Genomic DNA, 20,909 nt, shown 5'->3' on the forward strand with positions numbered 1-20,909 from the left:
TCTCTCAAATAAATAAATAAAATCTTTAAAAAAGGGGGGGGGAAGAGAGGGATCCTAACTCATTAAGTGCCTACTGTAGGCCAAACACCAGGTAAAGCACTTTATATCCTTACCCCTTTTAAGCACCAAAACAACCCACTATGGGATGTATTATCATCTCCACTGTATAGAAGAGGAGACTGAGGCTCAAAGGAATTAAATAATTTGTAAGGTCATACCCGGTGAGTGCTAAACAATCGTCCAGGCAATCTTTCTTCTATTGTCTTTCTCTTTCTGAGATTGGTTCCCTTTCCTGGCAAGAGGTATGTGAAAATAGTTCCTGTTGCTCAGAGATCATGATTATTTCCACAATAATTGGATTTTCTCATGAACAAAGGAAAAGTGAGAAAAGATGGAACAATATGCAAGGAAAGATGCTCTCAAACGATTCCAGTATATCTTTCCATAAATATTCTAGACAGTGAGGACAGCTTGGAGGAAATGTAAAGAAACCCAGATGTCAAAACAACAGAAAGTGCGTGACTCTCAGGAGTCCTTCAGAAAGTACAAGAAAAAGGGCTTTTAAGGGAGCAATTAAGACTTTGCCATATGAGACCACTGTGGAAAAAGGGTAGTGTATACAGAACTAAAACTGTTGGGGTTCTAACCCAAATCATCACTGACCTTCTCTGTGACCTTCATCTCAATCAAATGACCTTTTGTCAGAGCATAGGGTATTTGCACCTGACAAGAAGTTACCACTGCTGCTTTTTTTTTTTTCCTGGTAGCGCATGAGCAGTGAACATGAAACGTTAGAAGTAATCATCACTGGATGTTAGGCGTGCAGGAATTTCGGAGATCATCTAGAGATTTTAAAACTCTTTTTAGCCAAAGAAAACACTGCTCAAACAAAATGTTTCAGAGAAGCCCAGCATGCAGAACAGCAAAAGTAGGGTTGCTCCTAGGGGTCTGGAGGGAGGGAGCAGTTCTGAGAAGGCTCTCCAGGGCAGAGCCGGGATCCCACCTCCTCATCTACGGATCAAAAGCAGGAGGCCCAAAGAAGTCCAGTCACGGCTGTGGGCACACACCTGAAACTGGATCTGCGCTCCTCCATCCGGTCTCTCCACCACACCATGGTGCTACTCTTCATTCCCTCAACTAAGGCGCTGGTTTTCCTGAAATCTCCCTGCAGCTGGTACATGGGGCTAGTGTGGCAATTTTCACATTATAATCTCATTATTTGCATGGCAGTCTTCCTACTTTATTCTAAGGCAAAGGTCAACAACTCAAATCCTTACAGGGACCAGATTAGTAATTACTCTGACACTGTAGGGAATGAGAATGGAAAAAAGAAAAAGACAAACAAAATATTTTGCCAGCCAAACAAATACAGCAAATTGGTTTACAATTCTTGCATCCAAGTTTCCAGCTCACCTACCTTCCTCCTATTCTTTTCTTTCTAAACTAAATGCAACATGAGGGCAGAGGTTATGACTACTCGCTCCTATATTCCCAACCCCTAGCACAGTGCCTTGGCACAAAGTAACTGGAATCAATAAATATTTGTTGAATAAATAAAATGACTGAGGATCTGAGCCATATCTTCATATTTTTGTATCCCCAGCACCTAATTTACTGAACTGAAGGACCCTGAGATCATCAAAAGCATGCCATTATCTAGGTATAAAGTACAACTATTTTAATTCAGGCCAGGTCTCTGCTCATGTGGTATTTACACTTAACCATAACCTTAACTGTTCACGTAATACATGTAAGATTATTAAATTAAATTTTGGTTACATGGAATCCTGGAGGAAGTTATTTGAGATTAAAAGATACTTTATTAATCAGACTGCAAAGGTTTTTTTTTTTTCTCTATTTACCTACATCCTCACACGATTTACAAATTCCTTTGATAGAAATCAAATATGTATTTAGATCATTGTGTCAATACCAAGCAGGACATAACACAGCATAGAGAGGACGAGCAGGATACAACATGCGTAGGGTTTGGTTTGGATAGAGAAGCTGACTGGCTGACAAACCTTTTGTCCCTGCAGGTTAGTAAATAAGCATAGGTTGAACCTGCCTGGAAATCAGCACTCTGCTACACACACACACACACACACACACACACCCCCCTAAGAAAAAAAGGGTAGAAGTATCAGGCAGAAAACCACTTTAGAACTACCGCCTAATAAAAATCAGGTAGGTATCTGGAAGAGCCACAGCATGTGTAATTTTACTGAAAATTATATAATGAATCACCCCAAAGTTGACATGCTTTTTATGATAAGTTTATTATATCATGCTATTTCCCCAATGCTCTAATTCAATTCCACTGGATAGAGGGCTGAAGAAATCACCATGAATTGTTTTAAGTTTAAAAAAAAAATTTTTTTTAATCACAGCTGGATAAGATATCCCAGTTCACCCCTTCCCCATTACTATTATAACAAAATAGCACGGATTACTGGTTTCTGTGAACTCCGGTGAGCACCACCGCTCCAGGAATAATTCAAAAGACATTTCCAAGGTTGAGTGTAATCAATTAGCATATGTATTAGGGAAGGGGATTGTTCTTTTTTTTTTTTAAGATTTTATTTATTTATTTGAGAGAGAGAATGAGAGAGAGAGAGAGCACATGGTGGGGGAGGGTCAGAGGGAGAAGCAGACTCCCTGCTGAGCAGGGAGCCCGATGCGGGACTCGATCCTGGAACTCCAGGATCATGACCTGAGCCGAAGGCAGTCGCTTAACCAACTGAACCACCCAGGCGCCTGGATTGTTCCTTTAATAAGAGTGAGCCAAGCTCTTCATTTTGATCGAAATCCTTATTTTCTGACCAGGAAACTGAGCGCGCAAACATTTGAACAGAAAGCACCAGCCAAGGTGGCTAAGAACTGCTTTTAAGATGGTGATTACAGAGCACCCAGTCAAAGTCAGACTTTCTACGGAGTTAACCTACAATTTGAAGAGACCCAGGGATCCCAAAAGTAATGTTTGAACAGTCCAAACCCCAACATTCTAATATCACAGTGTGATTTATAACACAAGTTTCAGAGCCAGAAAGACCTGTGTTCAAATACTGGCTTTATCATTACTGGTTGTGCAACTCTTAACAAAATACTTAATCTCTGAGTCTCTTTCTTTTCCTTCACTCAGCATGTTTTTGTTTTTTGTTTTCCTCCTACTGAAAGCCAGGCACTGTTCTAGGAGGTAGGAACACACAGCAAACAAGACAAACCCAACCTGACCCTAGGGCACGGACACCCTTGCAGTCACTTACACGCAACGTGACAAACATCAAGATAAAGAAAACGCACAGGGTATAATGAGAGCACATCACCCAAACTAGGTATGGGTCAGAGGAAGCTGCCTGGGAGAACAGCTCGGTTAAGACCTGAAGGACGAGGAGTGAGGCTAATCTGCTCCTACCAGCAGAAGAAACGGCTGGTACAAAGGCTTGAAAGTGGGAAAGCAGGACTCTGGAAAACAGCAGGAAGCTTGGTGTCTGGACCACTGGGAGGAAGAACAAGTAGGAGCACAATGAAGCTGGAGAGGTTGGGGGCTTTACAAAGATGTCAGAGTTTGGGCTTACCCTAAAAGCAATGGACAAGACACTCAACAGCTCTGAACAAGAGGGACAAAGTCAGATCTAGGATTCTAAAGATCAGCAGCAAGGAGTAGTATTCAAGAGCACGCGTTCTCAAGCTGGAATGCCTGAGCTCAGATCCTGGTTCTGAGGCCGACCAGCCACGTGACCACACACAGGTTACTTATTGGCTCTGTGACTCCCATTTCCTCCTCCTTAAAAATGCAGATAAAGGGGCACCCAGGTGGCTCAGTCGCTTGGGCGTCTGCCTTTGGCTCAGGTCATGGTCCCGGGGTCCTGGGATCGAGCCCCGCATCAGGCTCCTGGCTCGGCGGGGAGCCTACTTCTCTCTCTTCCCCTGCTCCTGCTCTCTCTCTCTTGCTATCTCTCTCTCTCTTTCAAATAAATAAATATGTAAAATCTTAAACAAATAAATAAATTTTAAAAAATGCAGATAAATAGTACCAACTTCATAGGGTTATAATTCAATGAGTTAATATTTGTAAAGCATTTTCACCAGTGAATGGCACATGGTGTTTTTAAATAAATGCACTTTAACATTCCACCTATAGTGTGGAGAGTGGTTCAGGGAGTGAAGGTAGGACTGAAGACGGGGAGACTCTTTAGGAGACTGTTGTCAATCCAGGGGGTGATGATAGCTAAAACTGGGAAGTGGCCATGAGAACAGGGGTAAGCTAATGAATTGAAGAGTTAACTGGCTCAACAAAACATGAGCAAACTGAATTCAACAGTACATTAAAAGGATCCTACACCATGATCAGGTGAGATTTATTCCAGGTTTGGTTCATAATCCACAAATCAATCAACGTGATACACATTAACAAAATAAAGGATAAAAATCATACCACCTCAATAGATGCAGAAAAAGCATCTGCCAATGTTCAATATCCATTCATGATAAAAAACTCCCAGCAAAGTGGGTATAAAGAGAATATACCTCAACATAATAAAGGCCATATAGGCCAAATGCACAGCCAGTATTATACTCAATGGTGAAAAACTGAAAGCCCTTTCTCTAAGATCAGGAGTAAGCCAAGGATGCCCACTCTTGCCACTTCTATTCAACACAGTACTAGAATTCCTAGCCACAGCAACCAGACAAGAAATAAAAGGCATCCAAATTAGTAAGGAAGAAGTAAAACTGTCACTATTTGGAGATGACATGATACTATATACAGAAAACCCTAATGACTCCACAAAAAACTTTTAGAATAAATGAATTCAATAAAGTTGCAGGACACAAAATTAATATACAGAAACCTGATGTGTTTCTATACACTAATTACAAACTATCAGAAAAATTAAGAAAACCATCCCATCTACAACTGCATCAAAAAGAATAAGATACCTAGGAAGAAATTTAACCAAGGAAGTGAAAGACCAGCACTCCAAAAACTTTGGGGTTTTAATACATTGATGAAAGAAACCGAAGATGACACAAATAAATGGTATAAAAAATATACTATGCTCATGTACTACAAGAATATCGTTAAAATGTCCATACTACCCAAAGCAATCTACAAGATCCAGTGCAATCCCTATCAAAATACCAATGGCATTTTTCACATAACTAGAACAAAATAATCCTAAAATGTGTATGAAACCACAAAAGCCCCTGAACAGCCAAAGCAATCTTGAGAAAGAAAAACAAAGATGGAAGTATCACACTCCCAGATTTCAAATTATACTTCAAAGCTATAATAATCAAAATAGTATGGTACTGGCACAAAAAAAAACACAGAGATCAAGGAGACAGAATAGAGAGCCTAGAAATAAATCCACATTTATATGGTCATTTAATCTACAACAAAGGAGCCAAGAATATTCAATGAGGAACAGTCTCTTCAATAAATGGTGTTGTGATAACTGGATAGCTACACGCAAAAGCATGAAACTGGGCCATTGTCTCACACCATACACAAAAATAAATTCAAAATGGGTTAAACACTTAAATGTAAGAACTGAAACCATAAAGTACCTAAAAGAAAACATGGGTACTAAACTCTTGGACATCGGTCTTAGCAATATTTTTCTGGACCTGTCTTGCCAGGCACGGGCAACAAAAGCAAAAATAAACAACTGGCACTACATTAAACTAAAAACCTTTTGCACAGCAAAGGAAACCATCAAAAAACCAAAAAGGCAACCTACTGTAATGGGAGAAGATATGTGCAAATGATATATTTAATAAGCTGTTAATACCCAAAATATATAAAGAACTCATACAACTCAATACCCATAAAACAATCCAATTAAAAACTGGGCAGAGGACCTAAGCAGACATTTTTCCAAAGACATCCAGAGGGCCAACAGACACGTTGAAAAGATGCTCAACACCACTCACCAATGGGGAAATGCAAATCGAAACCACAATGAGCTATCACCTCATGCCTGTAGGAATAGGTAAAATCAAAAAGACAAGAAATAAGTGTTGGCTAGGATGTGGAGGAAAAAAAAACAACCCTGTTGGTAGGAATGCAAACTGGTGCAGCCACTGTGGAAAACAGTATGGAGGTTCCTCAAAAAATTAAAAATATAAATATCGTATGATCCAGCAAACCCACTTCTGGTCATTTATCCTAAGAAAATGAAAACACTAATGCGAAAAGATTTATGCACCTCTATATTCACTGGAGCATTATTTACAATAGCCAAGATATGAAAGCACTGAAACGTCCATCAATGGATGAGTAAAGATGTGTGGGGCTCCTGGGTGGCTCAGTCAGTTAAGCATCTGCCTTCAGCTCAGGTCATGATCCCAGGGTCCTGGGATCGAGCCCCACGTCGGGCTCCCTGCTTAGCAGGGAGTCTGCTTTTCCCTCTCCTCCCTGCTCATGCTCTCTCTCTCTCTGTCAAATAAGTAAATAAAACCTAAAAAAAAAAAAAAAAAGATGCAGTGTGTGTATACATGCACACGTGTGCAGGAGCGCGCGCGCACACACACACACACACACACACACACAGAGATTCTCTAGGGAATATTACTAAGCCATAAAAAAGTGAGATCTTGCCATTTGCAACAACACAGATGAACCTAGAAGGTATTACATTAAATAAGTCAGAAAAAGACAAATACCACAATTTCACTTATATGTGGAATCTAAAAACCAATGAACACACAAAACAGAATCAGATCTATAAATACAGAGCACAAACTGATGGTTGCAGAGGGGGGAAGAGGGTGGGGGGATGGGCAAAATATATGGAAGGGATGAGGAGGTACAAACTTCCAGAGATGGCAAGAGTTATTTGGAAGGATGGGATGAAGAACTGAATGGGGGGTGAGGGGACGAGGAGAAGTCAGAGTATGTGTCTAAGTTTTGGCTTGGGAGGAATGGTGGTGCCATTTTCCAATACGTGGACCCAGGAAGAAGAGCAGGTTTTAGAGAAAAAAAAATAATGAGTTTAGTTTCTTTCCCAAATATGAATAATACACCTGCCTTACATGTTGTTATGAGGATTAAATGCACTGATATGCCATCTTCCTTCCCAACTCTGTCCAAATATTCAGCACCTGAGCAACAATGTTTTGGAGTATAAAATCCTTATAGTTTGATGGTACGTACAGAAGAAAAACTTGAGAATAGGAGGGATCAGACACTGGAGGCTCTCGGCTACTTCTAACACAATGGAGGCACTACATACCTGTTTGTTGAAAGAATGACTGTTGATAAATTCCCCCCCTCAAACCTCTTACTGAATGGGATGGCTACTTAAATCCTGTCCTAATGCTTAACAGTACCTCCAGAGCGAGGAGCAGAGTGGGGTCACTCACTTGGGTATTGCCTCTCTGTCCTGTCCTGCAGTTTAGTTTTTTTTTTTTTTTAATTGAAATTCTGCACTACTATTAACAATCTTACATTTTTACGTTTTACAGTATAAGGCAAGAAGTACAAAAATGGGCAAGGACGTGAACAGACATCTTTCCAAAGAAGACATCCAAGTGGCCACCAGACACACGAAAAGATGCTCAACATCACTCATCATCAGGGAAAGGCAAATCAAAACCACAGTGATATCACCTCACACTGGTCAGAATGGCTAAAATCAAAAAAGGCAAGAAATAACAAGTGTTGGTGAGGATGTGGAGAAAAAAGGAACATTTGTGCACTGTTACTGGGAATATAAACTGGTGCAGCAACTGTGGAAAACAGTATGGAGATTCCTCAAAAGATTAAAAACAGAAATACCATATGATCCAATAATTCCAACAAAATCGAAAAGATATATGCACCCCTATTTTCCTGCAGCATTATTTACAATAGCCAAGATATGGAAGCAACCCCAGTGTCCATCAATAGACGAATCAGTAAAAAAGATGTGATATGTATACAAAAATATAAATAATGTGGAATATTACTCAGTCATTAAAAAGGGTGAGATCTTGCCATTTATAACGTAAATGGATCTAAAAGGGTATTATGCTAAGTGAAGTCAGAGAAACAAAAATACCACATGATTTCACTTATATGTAGAATCTACAAAACAACTGAATAAAAAGCAGAATCATTTATAAATACAAAGAACTGATGGGTTGCCGGGAAATGGGCAAAATGGGTGAAGGGGAGTGGGAGATGCAGGCTTCCAGTTATGGAGTGAATAAATCACAGGAATAAGAGGCACAGCATAGGTAACAGAGTCAATGATACTGTAACAGTGGTGTGTGGCTACACTTGCAGTGAGCAGAGCATAAGGTATAAAGTGATGGAATCACTATGTTGTCCACCTGAAACTAATGTAACATCGTGTGTCAACTAAAAAAAAAAGTACAGTGCTTCTATTTATAACAGCAGAAGAATGGAAACAGTCTAAATGTTCTTAATAGGGAACGGTCTGAATAAACCATATGACATCACATGATGGAGTTCTGTGTATCAGTCAAAAGAAATGAGGAAGATCCCATACTGTAGAGTGCACAAGCTGTAGAGTGATCTCTGGGATTTCAACTAAAACGAAAAACAGGTGGGGAGCCTGGGTGGCTCAGTCAGTTGAGTGTCCAACTTTTGATTTTAGCTCAGGTCGTGATCTCAGGGTCATGAGATCAAGCCCTGTCAGGCTCTGCACTCAGTGGGGAGTCTGCTTAGATTATCTCTCTCTGGGACACCTGGGTGGCTTAGTCGGTTAAGCATCTGACTTCAGCTCAGGTCATGATCTCAGCGTCCTAGGATTGAGCCCTCCATCCAGCTCCTCACTCAGTGGGGAATCTGCTTGTTCCTCTACCTCTTCCCTGATCACGCTTGCGCTCATTCTCTCTCTCTAATAAATAAAATCTTAAAAAAAAAAAAAAGATTCTCCCTCTCCCTCTGCCCTCCCCCACCTTGCACTCTCGCTCTAAAATAAATGTCTTTTAAAAATAAATAAAATGCAGAACAGTGGGTTGCCTAGGTGGTTCAGTCAGTTAAGTGTCCGACTTGACTTCGGCTCAGGTCATGGTCTCAGGGTCCTGAGATCAAGACCTGCATCAGGCTCTGTGCTCAGAGGGGAGTCTGCTTCAGGATTCTCTCTCCCTCTGCCCATCCCCCTGCTTGCTCAAGCTCTCTCTCACTCTCTGTAAAATAAAGAAGTAAATTTAAAAAATAAAATAAAATGCAGAACAGTATGCATTTAAGAAAGAGAAAGAAATGTAGTTACTCGTATTAAGGGAGAAAAAAATGGAAGGATCTCAATGACTAATTAAAAATTTTTTTTTTTTTTAAGATTTTATTTATTTGACAGAGAGAGAAACAGCGAGAGAGGGAACACAAGCAGGGGGAGTGGGAGAGGGAGAAGCAGGCTTCCTGCCAAGCAAGGAGCCCGATGTGGGACTCGATCCCAGGACCCTGAGACCATGACCTGAGCCGAAGGCAGACGTCCAATGACTGAGCCACCCAGGAGCCCAACTAATTAAAATTCTAACCCACAGAGTAAGGAAAGTAACAGGCTGAGGAAGAGAAATGAAAGGCTTTTTTTCCTCTGAATATACCTGGTTTACAATTTCAACCTTAGGACCATGCAAATGTTTCACAACACTATAAAACAGGATCAATTCAAAAAGAAGAAAAAAGCAATCCCTAAAAATTAAAAACAAATATACTAACTATATGTCAAACTGGTGACAAAACCACTCAGAGAACTATTTCAAGTGACTTTAATACCTTTTTTTTTTTTAAGATTTTATTTATTTATTTGAAAGAGAGAGAATGAGAGAGAGAGAGAGAGAGAGCACATGAGAGGGGGGAGGGTCAGAGGGAGAAGCAGACTCCCTGCTGAGCATGGAGCCTGATGTGGGACTCGATCCCGGAACTCCAGGATCATGACCTGAGCCGAAGGCAGTCGCTTAACCAACTGAGCCACCCAGGCGCCCCTCAAGTGACTTTAAAACAGTCATTTGACCACACATCTGCTGCAAGATACGTCCTAAGGACCAAAAGAACCACAAAGAAATATTAAAACTATTTAGTATTAATCATGTTACTACTGTTATTTTGAACATATACACAATTGTTCTGGTGGCATTAATAACTAAGTTTTCTTTTTTTTAAGATTTTATTTTTAAGTAATCTACACAACCAACATGGGACTCAAACTCACAACTCCAAGATCAAGAGTCACACGATCCACCCACCGAGCTAGCCAGGTGCCCCAGGAACTAAGATTTTCAGAGGAAAATTATATTTCAGGAGGAAAGAAATATAAACATTAAATTATAAATGTACATATAAATTACAAAAGAAATTACAAAAAGAAATTAAGTAATCTGACAATCTTAAATTTGGCCTGGAAATATCAAGGTGAATTCATGATGTATTTTTCTCTTCCTGGTTTTGACCACTCAAAATGTCTAGAAGTAATGACGACCCAGTGCAATTAGCACTCCTGACACCAATGTGTGGTTTTAACCTTCCCATACCATTTTCCACTAAAAAAAAAAAAAAAAAAACATGGTTTTTAGAGAAACAGCCAATTCCAGGTCCTAATGGAACATGTAAGTGATGAGCTCTGGGCATCTTTTAGGCCAGAAGGCAAGGAAGCAATGAAGACATCTGGGTCATGTCAAAAAGACACACACCAAACTTAATTAGACTCCCAATAGCCACAGATGGGATGATTTGAGCATTAGAAAAACAGTATCTGCAATGGATTGAAATACAAGTGTTAAAAATTCGAGAGTTTATAACGAAGAGGGAGACCTCTAAAAGTTGCAGGAACCCCAACTCATTTTCTGAACAGTGACAAAGGGAAAGAATCAACCATTCATCCTGTCTTTCTTGCCTGAATTCTATTTCAGGGTATCCCAATAGTGTTGACAGAAAGTTTATAAAATAATTGATGCTAATATAGGAGGAAAGTTAAAATCAGAAAACAACCATTTTGTGACTCCAATGAAATAATGCATCTAAGCAATAATCATAAATGGCTGCAAAGATCATTAGGTGAAAGACTGATGGATGAGTCAGGATTGTCCATGAAATCACTGATCAATCTTAACATTTCTAAAAGAAGAGAAAATTAGACAGCACATCCTCCTGACTTAAGTCAACAGCAAATACCCTAATGAGGTATCTCCAATTTAAAAAATTATACCTCAATCTAACTCTCTACATCTAATTGCCAGCTCACAGGAAATACTGGGATAGAGAAGCACGCTAAATGTCACCAGGAGGATCTGGTGGGAAATGTCTATAGGACAAATGACCCATTTTCCTCAACAAATATATCACAAGGGAAAATGGAGGGGAAGGAGAAACTATTTCATATTAAAAAGAGACCTAAGAGATATATCCACAAAATACAATTTTTGGGATCTTGACTTGAAGCAGCATTAAGAGGCCATTTTTTAGACAATTTGGAAAATTTGAACATTGACTGGATACTAGATGATATTAAAGAATTACAGTTAATTTCACTGAGTGATAATGTTTAAATTTTTTAAAAGACAGTGCTTCATGAAAAGCTCTTCTACAAACATTACCCTGCCATTGAATACCCAGAAAATGTCCGATAAATACTGGTTAAGATAAATGACAAGGGTGACACTCCCCTGTAAACTTTCCATTTCACCCTCCCCAAATAAAGGATAAACCCCTGGCCTGTTACTCAAGTCACTACCCTCCCTCACCACCAGTCCCAACCATATTTCCCAAGGCTTCCCCTTTTTGCCTCTATGTTTTCAAACAGGACTATTTGCAACTTTCTGCAGAGGTCACACGATTTCCTTCCTGCATGGCTTTGAAGGCCCTGGAATGCCCTTCCACTATCTCCATCTGTCCAAATCCTACCCTCTTGAAGACCCATCGCCAAAGTTATCTCCTAAATAAACCTTCTTTGAACCTCCCATCAGAAGTCAGTATTCCTGTAGTTCACCTGTGACATCTATAACATCTTACCTTTTCTGCTACTTTTTTAAAAATACCTATTGAGGTAGGGAAGACGTTAGGATCCGAAGCTGAGGGCCAAGAAAGAATTCTTGAGATGCCTTTGGTGCAAAAAGGTGCTTTTATTAAAGCACAGGGACAGGACCCTTGGGCAGAAAGAGCAGCACTGGGGTCATGAGGAGTGGCCCCTTATACTTTCAAGTTGGGAGAGGGTTAGGGATAGCCTAAGTCTAAGGAATTTTGGAAGCAAGCTTTCCAGGACCTTTTGCCCTTAACAAAGTATAAACACTGAGGCAGCTGAGTTCCTAGAGGATTTTCACTCTGCCTGTTTTAAGGACTTGTCAATAGGCTGTAGGTAGTAAGGAAACAGCCAAAACTTAACACTGATTATATAACAGATTACTCAAAATTATGAAGAGCATTACCAAAATAGAAGTGTAGGAACTATCAGAGAATATAAAAGAGGTGTCAGACACAATGGGAGTCTGCCACATAAGTGCATGATCTAGGATTAATTACTTTAAATGACAATTCCCTGTCTCAATTTTTAATAATGCAGATCTCCTGGGTATGTTTAAGGCTAAATAGCGTATGTAATGCCATCACCTGGAGACCCTCAATAAACAGTTCTGATTCCCAGCATCTGTGTTCCTCTGGAGAGAAACTGCGTTCAGTTAGGCTTTGGATCCTAATCCCTAGCTCTAGGTCTGCCAAAAGCTATGAACCCACTGAGCGGTCCAGAAATAAGTAAAACGGGAAAGGACGAAAGATGTAGTATCAACACCCAGCATATGCATCAGGAATCTCCTTGCGATGTGGAGTACTAGCATCTCCGTTTCACAGGTGCAGTAACTGAGGTTCAGAGCAAGAATGGGGTCCAACAGCATGACAACATGGAAGTCCCAGCCCCGTGGCCTCCCCTCGGTCTCTCTTTCTCCATCCATTGCTCTACAACTCTTAAGCCAGGATGAGACCAGGGGGCTTCCCTTCCCAGAAGTCTTTGCGGCGCCGCGGAGAACTCTGGGATATAAATGGATAAACAAATCCAAGGCAAGGGCCGAGATCTAGGACCGAGAAACTCCGTCGTATGCCCGCCGAGTGCCTTCTTCATCCCCTCTGTGTGCTTACCTTTCCTGGCGCTGCCGCCGTTGGGAGCGTCACCAATGCCCGCAAAGGCCGGGAACAGCGCCATGACCACAGGCCGCACTGCCGTGCCCCTCGACAGAAATGGCGCCGGCGAGCGGACGCCGGTAGTGAGGCCTTCGCGCTCGCGGTGCGCTCTGGGAAGTGTGGTTTTTTACCCCGGCGCTCCCTAGGGCTTGACCCGAGGACGAGGCGGGGCGACGAGGGGAGGGGAGGAGGGGGACGGAGCCACTTCCGTGTAATTGATATCGGAAGGCTTCTTTGAGAACCAGGAAAATGGAGAGACCCCGAAATGGAATTGTTCAAAGGTGAAAGGAGCAGGAGCTGGGATCCTAGTTCGACCCCTGAACTCACACTATCACTAACTGGGTCAAAGTAATCAAGCTCTGTAAGCTTCAGTTTCCTCTTCTGCAAAATGTTCCTAAGATTAAATGAGCGTTCTAGAGGGGAGGGGGGTGGGAGGATGGGTTAGCCTGGTGATGGGTATTGAGGAGGGCACGTTCTGCATGGAGCAGTGGGTGTTATGCACAAACAATGAATCATGGAACACTATATCTAAAACTAATGATGTAATGTATGGGGATTAACATAACAATAAAAAAATTTAAAAAAAAAAGATTAAATGAGCGTTGTTAAGTAAGGTGCTTACTTAGTTGTCGTTGTGCCTGGCCCGTGGGAAGCACTTGAGAAAAGTTAGCTATTATGTGAGTTGTGACTGCAGATCGAACTCAAAGCCATGAGATGACGGAACTTCACTGAGGCGCCTGGGTGGCTCAGTTGGTTAAGCATCTACCTTGGGCTGGGGTCCTGGGGACCGAGCCCCGCATCGCATCGGGCTCCTTGCTCAGCGGGGAGCCTCTTCGCCCTCAGCTGCTTCCCCTGCTTATGCACATGTGCTCTCTCTCAAATAAAGTAAACTCTTAAAAAAAAAAAAAAAAAAAGCAATACAAAAGAATAGAACCTATCAGGTTCAAAGGTCTTTGCTAGTTAGAGAACTTATTTACCCACCCATGAGGTATTCTTGACTAAAAAAAAAAAAAAAAAGAATCTGAATCTAATCAAGCCCGCTACTAGAAATATAGGGGATAAAGAAAATTAAAGAGTTCATACCACCTGGAAGCATCAGCCAAATCCAGAATGTGGGAAATTATAGAAAACAATCCAGTTTCTTCAAAAAATCAATGGCTTTAAGGGTACAGAAGATTGCAATAGATTAAAAGACCTTTAGAGATGTAGCAACCAAATACAATATATGGCCTTGTTATGATTCTGATTAGACATTGTAAAAACATCTTTGTGAGACAGATGGAGAAATAAGAGGTGGACAGAGTGTTAGTAGATTACATCAATTAATTCTTGTTAATTTGGTTAGATGAACTAATGGTACTAAGGTTACTTTTTGAAGTTCTGATAGGGGCGCCTGGCTGGCTCAGTTGGTAGGGCATGCAACTCTTGATCTTGGGGCTGTAAGTTCAAGCCTCACATTGGGCTTGGAGCATACTTTAAAAAATAATAAATAAAATAAAGTTTTTATATATTGGAGATACATACTCTAGTATTTGCAGGTGAAAATAGATAAGTGAAAAAATATTTCTGTGGATCCCAGGGAGTTCAAAGATCTCTAGAGTTAAATAGAAAATATGTTAGAAACCATTCCAAATCTAATCAAGGGACGGGTGGACTCAAGAAAGCTGCAGACCTTGTGTGAGTCCAAAATGAACACCTTTCATGCTTTGAAGACCTCTACATAGTGTTTATAAAAAGGACGGGTATGGTGGTAGGGGTAGTAAACCTTTGCATGTATGCAGCTTAAAAACTCAGGTTCTACCAAAATCTCTGGCTCTAAGTTACCTCAATTAATTGGGGCAGCATCTGCCTCCTTAGCAGACCACTTTGCATAGCTGGGATGGTGACAGTCTTGTCCAGTGCTTCATATTTTTCTACTCCAGAAAAATAAGTAATATGGAACGCTTGGGAGAGTCAAAACCATAATAGTAATGGTTCTGTAATCAGAAGGAAATCTGGGCATGTTAGATATTTTCTGTGCTACAAATGTGTCAGAGAATTTGGCTTAAGAGACCCTCCTTATAAGAACAATTTAAAGTGTATAATCAAGGGGTGCCTGGCTGGCTCAATAGGAAGCACATGCTACTCTTGATCTCAGAGTCGTGAGTTTGAACCCCACAGTCGGTGTGGAGATTACTAAAAAAATAAATAACTTTTAAAAAATAAAAAAAGGAGCACCTGGGTGGCTCAGTCAGTGAGTGTCTGCCTTCGGCTCAGGTCATGATCTTGGGGCCCTGGGATCAGAGCCCCACATCAGGCTCCCTGCTCCATGGGGAGTCGGCTTCTCCCTCTCTCTTTGGCCCTCCCCCATCTTGTGCTCTCTCTCTCACTCTTACTCAAATAAATAAATATTTTTTAAAAAATAAAATAAAAAATAAAAATTGTGGATAATTGAGTAACTGATATAAACCTCTGATTTTAAGTTGAAATCTTATGAAGTTTAGGCCATCTAAGAGAATTTAAAGTTTACTCTATGTGTAAGCATAATTGCTTACCTTTATAAAAATTAATACTTGACAGGTAATTGAAGTACCTGTAAAAGAAATAATGTGTACATGCACTATTTTGGCCTTTTTTGGTGAAATGTTGAAATGTTCTATAATACAGCATTTTTAAACTAAAAATTAAAAAGCTTACTTTTTTAAAAAGCATAACAATAAGAGGGAACAAACTACTGAGACACACAACAATATGAATGAATCTCAAAATCTGTATGCTGGGTAAAAACAGGCAGTTAAGCCCAAGAGTACTTACCATATGGTTCTATTTATACAAAATTCTAGGAAATGCAAATTAATATATAGTAACAGAAAGCAGATCAGTGGTTGCCTATAGGGCTGTGGGAGCAGAGGGAGGGACATTCTACGGGAGGCATGCAGAATCTCTTGGGGGTGAAAGAAATGTTCTGGATCTTGATTGTGTTCATGGTGGTTTCACGGAAGTGTAATCACCACCTGGTTTTTTTAAAAGCTTAAGAACACACCAAGGTTTTGAATTTGTTGTTTTAATAAATTAAAAGACTAACCGGCAGTCAGCAAACTTTTTCCGAAAAGGGTCACATAGTAAATATTTTAGACTTACCAGGACATATGGTCTCTGTGGCAACTACATTGAAATTTGAAGTTCATACAGTTTTCACATGTCACAAAATATTCTTTTTTCTACTTTTTCCAACATTTATAAGTGTAAAACCTATTTTTTAAAAAGATTTTATTTATTTATTTGACAGAGAGAGAGACAGCGAGAGAGGGAACACAAGCAGGGGGAATGGGAGAGGGAGAAGCAGACTCCCCGCCGAGCAGGGATCATGACCTGAGCTGAAGGCAGATGCTTAATGACTGAGCCACCCAGGCGCCCCGTAAAACCTATTCTTAACCCATGAGCCATACAGATCGGCAGTGGGTCAATTTGACCCATGGCCATAGTTTGCTGGATCCTTGCAAACTCTCTATCATTAAACAAAACTGAAAGTAAACTTTTGACTGGTCTTTTCTACATAGGAAAACCCACTCCAGAGTGCATGGAAACAGCTCACTTTAACTGTTGTTATTATTATTATTATTGTTATTATTATTGTTACTATTTCACTCTACAGACTTTGGGTATTTCCAGGGCCTATGGCAGGGATTTCTTACAATAAACCAAAAACGGTTTGGAGAGAGAGAGAGCGCTTGAGCACGGGGGCAAAGGGCAGAGGGAGAGGGAGGATGCAGGGCTCGATCTTAAGACCAAGAGTCAGATGCTTAACCGATTGAGTCCCCCGGGCACCCCAGATAGCTTACTCTTAAACTAGCACATCTTCCCAAAATGGCCTGAAAGGATTTTCAGCTTTTGTTGTCAAAAGAATTCTTCCAGAAAATGGCATATGTTTTATAGTTATATTGATAATGAAAGAAATCAACAATAAACCTTATGTTTTAAAATAATTTTTAAATAAGCAAATAGTTAAATCCCCACTATTTAGGCTGCCTTTCTTTGACTAGAAAAGTGACATTTTAAGAACTTGTTTGGCCTCAGTCTCCATTTAAAAACTCCTTTATCTTGTTGACTTTTGTCTCTCTGGCTTGTGGTCGCGTATCTTTTAAGCTTGAGGCAGGAATGGCCGGTGTATCGCCTCTCCCTTTTCCTCCCATCTACACCTCTCTTTTCACGGTCTCCTGTCACTGCCCAAAGGAACAAAAGTGTGGATTTTTCCCCCTGTAAATTTCCAGTTCCAGGTGAAAGTATCTAAATTAAATTGGTTTCACCTTTTGCCCATCTCTGTAGGAATGCAGAAAGAACTCTCCTTTACATTTTAGGAATGGAATACATGCTTGATACAGAAAAAGTTTTAAATGCAGGAAAGTATGAAGAAAATGCAGAATAATCACCCATCTTTCCATTGCCCAAAGACAAATACTATTTCAGAGTATTTCTACACAGGCCTTTTCTTTCTTTCTCTTCTGCTTTTCTGGTATCTTAGTTTATGGGTATATTTTTTCATCATAGTTGTGATTACTTTTCCTCCTAATATAAGCATCTCTCTGTTTTACACAAATGCCATAAACATATATTAGATGTAGGATATTTCATCCAGTGAATGGAATCACAATACACTTAATTATTCCTATTTCTAGATATTTAGCAAACCTCACTTGTGTCATCTCATTGACTTTATCCATGAGTTCTCCAAACATGAATGGCCAGATGGGATTGTGAGCCACAAGATTGCAAATGGTAGATCATCCACCAGTGGCCAAGAGGGTTGGATTTGTTTGGTGTGTTGTTTTTTTGTGTGTGTATGTGTGGTTTTTAATTTTAGACAGAGAGAGCCCATGAGTGGGAGGAGGGGCAGAGAGAGAGGGAGAATGTCAAGCAGACTCTGCGAAGCAGGGCTCAACACGGGACTCCATCTCACAACCCTGAGACCATGACTCGAGCCGAAATCAAGAGCCAGATGCTGAACCGACTGAGCCACCCAGGTGCCCCTCAAGAGGGGTGTTTATAATGATGCCCAGTGCTGGAGCATGAGGAGTGGGGTGGTAAAATGGCGGTGAACAAGAGGACACTTTCTAGAAAGACAAATATAACTTCAAATAATAAATACAAAGCTCCACAAAACAATCAGCGAAGTCACTATACTACATCCCAACTGTACACACAGGCATATCAACAAAAATTCTGGCCCGAAGAGGTAAGTACAAAGATAATCTATAAATGAACAAGGGGCACTAGCAACATTGGGGAGGTGGGGGTTAACTGTGCCTGGCTCCACAGAAGTAAAGCTGCTCCCCTGGGTCTTGACAAATGATGGAGTTCACTGGATAGACCAAGGAGAAAACCAAGGTAGGCAGGAAAAATAACAAGTGCAGGAGTCCAAATGAGAAAACAGCCTGGTGTGTCTGAGGACCCTCAACCACGGCTCTGAGGTTGCTGTGGAGAGAAGCTTTGGCCAGTTCCTCACAAAGGATGCCATGTGACGTACAATAAAAAATTTGGTCCTTGTCCCTGGTTCTTCCTCAGAGGCAAACACTAAATCCTTGGAATTTCCCAAGTGATTCTTTGTTATTCACAGTGGGCCCACACCTGAGTCTATGCTAACACGGTGACTCAGGATGTGGATAGGCTAGAAAGACCAACCATGTGATTAGAGGGTTGGGGCTTTGAGCCAGCTGACCTCCACGGAGTGCAGGGGGGGTGGAGGTTGAGTTCAATCACATGGCCAATAATGCAATCAATCATGGCTACATACTGAAACCCCAATAAAACTCCAGATACCAATTCTCCAATGGATTTCCCGGTTAATGAACACATCGATGTGCTGGGATGGTGGTGCATCCTGACACCATGAAGGAAGTGCACAGAAGGCCTGCAGGCAGGATGCTCCCAGACCTCACCTATGCGTCTCTTCATTTGGCTGGTCCTGACTTCTATCCTTTATAATAAAACTATAATCATAACTAGAGCACTTCCCTGAGAGTTCTGTTGCAGCAAATTGTCATACCTTAGGTGGTTGAGGGATCCGCTGAATTTGGAGCCAGTTGGTCAGGAGTGCGGGTCAGCCTGGGCACCCCTAAACTCATGGCTGGCATTGAAAGTGAGAGCAGTCTTATTAGGGACAGAGCCCTAGAGTCCTTACCCTGTATGTCTGTGCTAATTGCAGGTGATTTGCATAGGAATGACATCGCGGGATTGCACCAGGCTAAGGAATTTGAACCTTATTTTGAAAGATTTTAAGCAAGGGAATGTCAAATATTTGTGTCTTAGAAAAAAAAAAACAACCACTCGGTGGCAGTGTGAAGAATGGATTAGATGGCGGAAGAGTATGAAAGAGGGTGTTATGAATTGCTGGAAATCAGAAAGGAGCAATGAACTAAGCCAGCACACAGCAATCAAGACTGAGGATGAATTATCAAAGATCTCTGTAAGATAAGTGTGTGAAGCGGCAGATCAAAGAGCAGCATCCACGGGGGCTTGGTTTTGCAAGGGTGTGTCCAGCCGGTGGTGGGACAGAGACAGCAGTTGATTGGAAATATCACTTTCAATTATCAGCAAACTAAAAGATTTGGATCTTAAAAAAAAAAAAAGGATAAAAAGATACGTTTTCTTTTTGAGTCTACCAGAAGAGTTTAAAGATACAGAATAATACAGTGAATAATCATGTGCTAACCCCCCACCTCTAATTTAGCACATGGTCACATTTTCTTCCTTTTTCTTAAGTTGTTCTATTTTTGCATATTTGTTTTTTATTACAAATCAATGGCTCTCAAGGTGGGGAGGAGGGGCAACTCTTCTCCCCAGGGGACATCTGGCAATGTCTAGAGATATTTTCAGTTGTCACAACTGGGGAGAGCTCCTGGCGTCTAATGGATAAAAGCCAAGGATCCTGTCAAGCATCCTACAAAGCACAGGGCAGCCCCCACAACAAAGAATTATCTGGCCCCAAATGTCAATAGTGCCTAAGCTGAAAAACCCTTATTCAAATAAAAGAAATCAAATACTTTAGATAAAATTGAGGTCCCCATGGATCACTCCCCAAATCCAAACCCACTGCCCATCCACGCTCTCCCTAAAGGTAACCACTCTCCTGAATTAGGTACAAGGATCAAGGTTGGTTGGTTCGTTGTATTTATTTTTCCAGTTTCTTTTTTTTTTTTAAGTTTTTTAAAACATTTATTTATTTGAGAAAAAGAGAGCGAGAGAACACAAGCAGGTGGAGCGGCAGAGGGAGAGAGAGAAGCAGGCTCCCCGCTGAGCAGGGAGCCCGATGCGGGGCTCCATCCCAGGACCCTGGGATTGTGACCTGAGCGGAAGGCAGATGCTTAACCGACTGAGCCACCCAGTGGCCCTATTTTTCCAATTTCTTTTATCGCTGAGTTCTTAGGGTTCCAGCCTTTGAAATTTTTAGTTAATTCTCAGTGTTTGGTACAGGAGTGAAACTACCCAACAAAGGGGCGCCTGGGTGGTGCTCTCTCTCTCTCTCAAATAAATAAATAAAATCGAAAGAAAGAAAGAAAGAAAGAACCCAACATACACACCACTGTTGCCATCAGAAAAGTACAGTTGTAGGGGCGCCCGGCTGGCTAAGTCAGTGGAGTATGTGGCTCTTGATTTTGGGGTTGTGAGTTCAAGCCCCACATTGGGCATAGAGATTACTTAGAATCTTTTTTTTAAAAAAGTACAATTGTATACATTCTGCCTTTTAACTCCTTGCAATATCCTGTAAATAAAGATTAAATTCCACTCTTTTCTTTAAAAAAAAAAAAAAATTGGA

At 40.9% G+C, this 20,909-nt stretch overlaps 1 protein-coding gene across 1 annotated transcript in view; it reads right to left on the reverse strand.

Annotated features, from left to right (window-relative positions):
- Positions 1-13,230, reverse strand: part of NRDE2 (NRDE-2, necessary for RNA interference, domain containing) — a 48,736-nt gene extending 35,506 nt beyond the window's left edge. The window contains 1 exon segment of the mRNA XM_036064442.2: positions 13,076-13,230. Coding sequence (XP_035920335.2) covers positions 13,076-13,139 — 64 coding nt within the window. The 5' untranslated portion in view covers positions 13,140-13,230.
- Between the last annotated feature and the right edge of the window lie 7,679 nt (positions 13,231-20,909).

The sequence above is a fragment of the Halichoerus grypus genome, chromosome 8, assembly GCF_964656455.1.
Source record: "Halichoerus grypus chromosome 8, mHalGry1.hap1.1, whole genome shotgun sequence".
Classification (NCBI taxonomy): domain Eukaryota; kingdom Metazoa; phylum Chordata; class Mammalia; order Carnivora; family Phocidae; genus Halichoerus; species Halichoerus grypus.